Below are 4,856 nucleotides of genomic sequence, written 5' to 3'. Positions count from 1 at the left end.
TTCGATAATAACTTTTAAATAAAACTATGACTCTAAATCTTATTCCTAGTATACAATACTATGTCGTTGATTCTAAAGGGTGTGTCACATCAAATTGCAAATTGCACGGCCAAATTGAATTTTTCGTGATCATGGAATACGCAGTTGACAGTAGAATTAAAGGTGTCTTCCAAATTTCAGATCAATCAGTCAACAGGAACGGGTTCAATTTTGTACTAATGTGGAACAACCCTACAAACATTCTAACATACATACAAACAGTCCAGGCTAAATGAAACCGTCTAAAAAGTAATTAGTTGTTCGGGGACTGCGGCCTTCTTGGAGTTGGATTTTTCAAGATCTGCTATGTTCTACTAGTCGAGAACTTTCTTTTGATACCCATATTGATGAGATTTTGAAAAAAAAATATATTTGGCGCCATTTTTGGATTTGAATTTTTCATGAATTACTGTTTTCTACTAGTCAATCCCTTTCATTTGATATGCATAGATAAAACCGTTTAATGAATAAGTGCAATTCATAATTATATAACGTTTACCGAGAGAAAATTCGTTTTTTTATGACTCGATTATCCGGAGGGATCGATTATCCAGAGTGCAAAAAAAACTCAATACTCCGGAAAATCGAGTCCGACCTGTATTCTTGAATGCCTAAACTGCAGAAACATGAAGGGAAAAAAATTCGATGTTTTAAAAATTTCTAGACTAGAATACTGCCTTAAGCCATTCACAAACCGTATCTCATCCAAATTGTCCCTACACCGATTTTTTCTGTGACTAAGATTAAAATCTAGTAAAAGTGACACGAGGTACTGAGTAGAAATTACCGTTTTGTCTCATATTCCGAACACTTAAGCTTTGATGCCCATTAAACAGTGTCTCATTACTCAAAATGGTACTCTTTTATGGTACTTTTTTTTCATTTGACTACAATAAAATTGATTTACAAATACATATGCATGGTGAAAAACTAAAAATATGTTAAATCACTTTTGTCTCATATTCCGAACACTATTTTTGTCACTGACTCATAATCCGAACACTTTTGTCTCAAATTCCGAAGATGATTTTTTTAAATCATAACTTTTAAACTACTTGACCGATTCATATTCTCGATATATCAAATTAAAGTCATTTAGCTATTCTTTTTTGGAAAAATGTTATGCTCGTAGAAAAATTGGATTTTGCTTTTGTAATTATTGATTGTATTTGTTTCTTATAGTTCACAGGGTTTCGGGACGAAGGGCGCTATATCGGTATCGATAAAAAATGAAAAAAAATTATTAAAAAATGAAGTCTATAACTTAAATAATGTCGGGGTTTTAAATTTTAAATTATTTATCATATTAAAGTTAATTCACAATTCAAAGTGAAGTGTTCGCCATTTGAATCATGCGTAGAAACTTGATTCATATTGCGAACACTAATTTTAATGAAGATTTCTGCATAAAATATCATTGTATTTCATCCATTTATTTTAGATTCTTACCATTTCTAGCACTTAACATGAAAACAACAAACATAGTAGTTGAAAAAATTACAAAAACTGAAAAATGAATGTTTTTTACAAAATATGTTAACGCAAACATTTTATCATTGGTTTTGACTGTCATTTTTTTGCAATTGCTTAATATTATAAATTATAGGCTGTATCGATACATGTAAATGATGCTAAAATGAAGGCTATAACCAAAAGAATATCAGGGTTTTGATTATTCAATTATTTATAACATTAAAGTTCAGTAAATTTACATTTGAAAATGAAGTGTTCGAAATTTGAATCATGCGTAGATGCGTTATTGTAGGTTCTTACATTCTCTAACACTTAACATAAAAACAGTAAACAAAATAGTTGAACAACTACAAAAACTGAAAAATGAACAATTCCTGTATTTTACGGAATTAGCTAACGCACACATTTTATCATTGGTTTAGACTCTCACTTTTTTGCAAATGTCTGATATTGTAAATTATAGGCTGTATCGATACCTGTAAATGATGTCGAAATGAAGCCTATACCTCAAAGAATATCTGTGTTTTCATTATTAATTTTTTTAACATAAAAGTTAAGTTAATTTACATTTAAAAATGAAGTATTAGGAATTTGAGACTGTTCGGAATATGAGACAAAACGGTACCAGTAATTAAACATTAACAGGCCTATGTTACGCATATTTCATGCAGAGTTTTTTTTTCTATGATTCATGATAAGGACTCATACCGTGAACAGCAAAGACAAGTGGCAAATATGATAACTGTGTCCACTAGTAAGCCATTTTGATGCTCATCGGTGTTGTAGTGGGACTCTATTTTACACTATTGTTTCGCTATTGCTTTGTTTTGGGCATTGGAGCCATCTCAGTTTCAACGCGTTCATGGAAGCATTCACAGTGAATGGATGGTTTTGTAAGAGCTGCGAGTTTTTAACTTAATTACCGCTCGAGAATCAAAATTATCGTTGACGAGTCGTACTGAATATTTTTGTCGTCCGCAGCAAACTGTTGGTAAGTAAAAGTACTTCTCACATGCGTTCTCACGATACAACAACGGCTTTCTTTCAGCGAACTGAAGCATACGCGGTGAGGAGGACCGTTTGTCCTTGATTTGCAGCCAGCCGAAGAAACAAAATGTCTCAACGACCGAAAAGAAATGCTAACCCAGCGGCGACATCCGGCGCGCAGTCGGTGTCGTCCGCGGCTTCCACCGCGTCCACAACTTCCAGCCGATCAGAGATACCGGAATCACCGCTTAGCCCTTCCCGACGGAGCCGACTGCACGAAAAGAACAGCCTGATGAATCTGAACGATCGACTGGCCTGTTACATCGAACGGGTCCGGTTTTTGGAACAGGAAAACTCCCGATTGTCGATGGAGATGAACGCCTATCAGGATACTGCGAAACGCGAAGCGGAAAGTCTAAAGGCGATTTATGAGGGTGAGCTGACGGACGCAAGGAAGCTGCTGGACGAGACGGCACGAGAGCGGGCGAGGGTGGAAATCGACGCGAAGCGGTATTGGGAAGAGAATGATCAGTTGAGGATGAAATTGAACAAGAAAACTAAGGAACTAAGTGAGTTGGAGAAGGAAGCGCGGACGAGTGAAGCGAGATGTGTTGAGCTGACAGCAAATTACAACAGTGTCTGTTCGGAACGTAAGAAGCTACAGGATGAACTGAGAGAGGCCGATAAAGAGGCATCCAAGCTTCGGAAAACTTTCGAAAACATGCGTAAAGATCTGGAAAACGAAACCCTGGTCAGAGTGGACTTGGAGAATAACATTCAGAGTTTACGGGAAGAGTTGACGTTCAAGGAGCAGGTTCACAGTCAACAGCTGGCGGAAAGTAAGGTGCGACGGCAAACGGAAATAAGTGAAATTGATGGTTTTCTCATGGAACAATATGAGACGAAGCTCCAACAAACGCTACAAGAGCTGCGAGAACAATACGACGCTCAGCTGCGCATGAATCGGGACGAAATATCCGAACTGTACGATGCGAGAATCCGCAGCTTGGAAAGTCGCCTCACCGATGAACGCATTCAGCATGATGAGGAGCGGCAAAAACTCGAGAATGAAATTGGACGAATGCGCGATCAGATGTCTGTGCAGATCAAAGAATACCAGGATCTCATGGATATTAAAATCTCACTCGACATGGAAATTGCCGCGTACGACAAGCTTCTTTCTTCCGAAGAAACTCGCCTCAACATAACTCCAAGTATAAACAGCACTTCCGCAACGGCTACCGCGTTGAGTACCTCTTCGCGCTTATTCTGTACGCCTTCACTCAAACGGAAGCGGAATGTGCTCGACGATTCGCTGGACTATTCCATCACCTCATCCGCTAAAGGCGATCTCGAGATAGCGGAGTGCGATCCGGACGGAAAGTTCATCAAGCTGAGGAACAAATCAAAAAAGTCCGAAAAGCTTGAAGGATTCCAGCTCATTCGTCGAACGGAACATTCCGACACCGTTTATAAGTTTTCGAAAGGTGTCAAAATAGAGGGAAGCTCCACCATCACCATCTGGTCGGATTCGGCTGGTAAGAAAGCGGATTCCCCATCGTGTGCGGTTATGAAGGGTCAATCTTGGGCAACGGGAGATAACATGATCACAGTGTTGCTCAACGCGGAAGGACAGGAAGTGGCACATGCGGAGCGGGTGAAAATGAAGGCGGCAAATGTTTCTGGCCATAAGGATAAATATTTCATCGAAGAAAGTGGAACACGACTTGGGGTGAATGCTTCTTCTGTCAAACCATCGAAGAATGAGAGAAGTGCCGTGGAAGGGACCAAAACTGATGAACAGTGTGCTATAATGTAGCGAAATGATATTAACGCATTGTGTTTGAGTTTATTTCTTTCATGTATAGCTTTTTTTTTGAATATCTACGTAGATTGTAGGAAAATATAGAAATATGCATCACTGGTTCGAAATTTTCTCGTATTTTTTTTGACGTAGGACTATGTCTTTCATTTGTGTACCGGGGTGTAAGTAAACGAGAGCGTTACACCTGAAATGCGAGGTTTTGAACGTTAGTATATTTTTTTATATTTCAAGCAATGAGAAATGGAACACCTACCTGAAAATTTAAATTTTTTCGTTCAACGTTCAACGAACAAACCATGATCATAATTTCTCTTTGAAGAAAATCATCCAAAATCGTAAAATTTTTGGATGATTTGAACGCTTTATGGTATTGTTAGAAATAAGAGACTTGGGACTTTTCAACAAACCCAAACTTGATCATACTTGATTCTGATGAAGAAAAATCGATTTGCATTTACTAGTTGCGTGAAAACACCCTAATGAACCCATTTACCTTAATAATTCGAGACGAATAGCGATGATTCAAATAGCG

The 4,856-nt window shown here is 38.0% G+C and overlaps 1 protein-coding gene across 1 annotated transcript; it reads left to right on the top strand.

Annotated features, from left to right (window-relative positions):
• The first annotated feature begins 2,337 nt into the window (after nucleotides 1-2,337).
• On the top strand, nucleotides 2,338-4,418 carry LOC129782199 (lamin Dm0-like). The gene is made up of 2 exons (XM_055789567.1): nucleotides 2,338-2,503; nucleotides 2,561-4,418. The coding sequence occupies exon 2, from the start codon at nucleotides 2,627-2,629 to the stop codon at nucleotides 4,316-4,318; it is 1,692 nt and encodes a 563-aa protein (XP_055645542.1). The 5' UTR covers nucleotides 2,338-2,503; nucleotides 2,561-2,626; the 3' UTR covers nucleotides 4,319-4,418.
• The last annotated feature ends 438 nt before the right edge of the window (nucleotides 4,419-4,856 follow it).

Source organism: Toxorhynchites rutilus, unplaced genomic scaffold, assembly GCF_029784135.1.
Source record: "Toxorhynchites rutilus septentrionalis strain SRP unplaced genomic scaffold, ASM2978413v1 HiC_scaffold_455, whole genome shotgun sequence".
Taxonomy (NCBI): Eukaryota; Metazoa; Arthropoda; class Insecta; order Diptera; family Culicidae; genus Toxorhynchites; species Toxorhynchites rutilus.
This window is presented reverse-complemented; position numbering and strand designations above follow the sequence as displayed.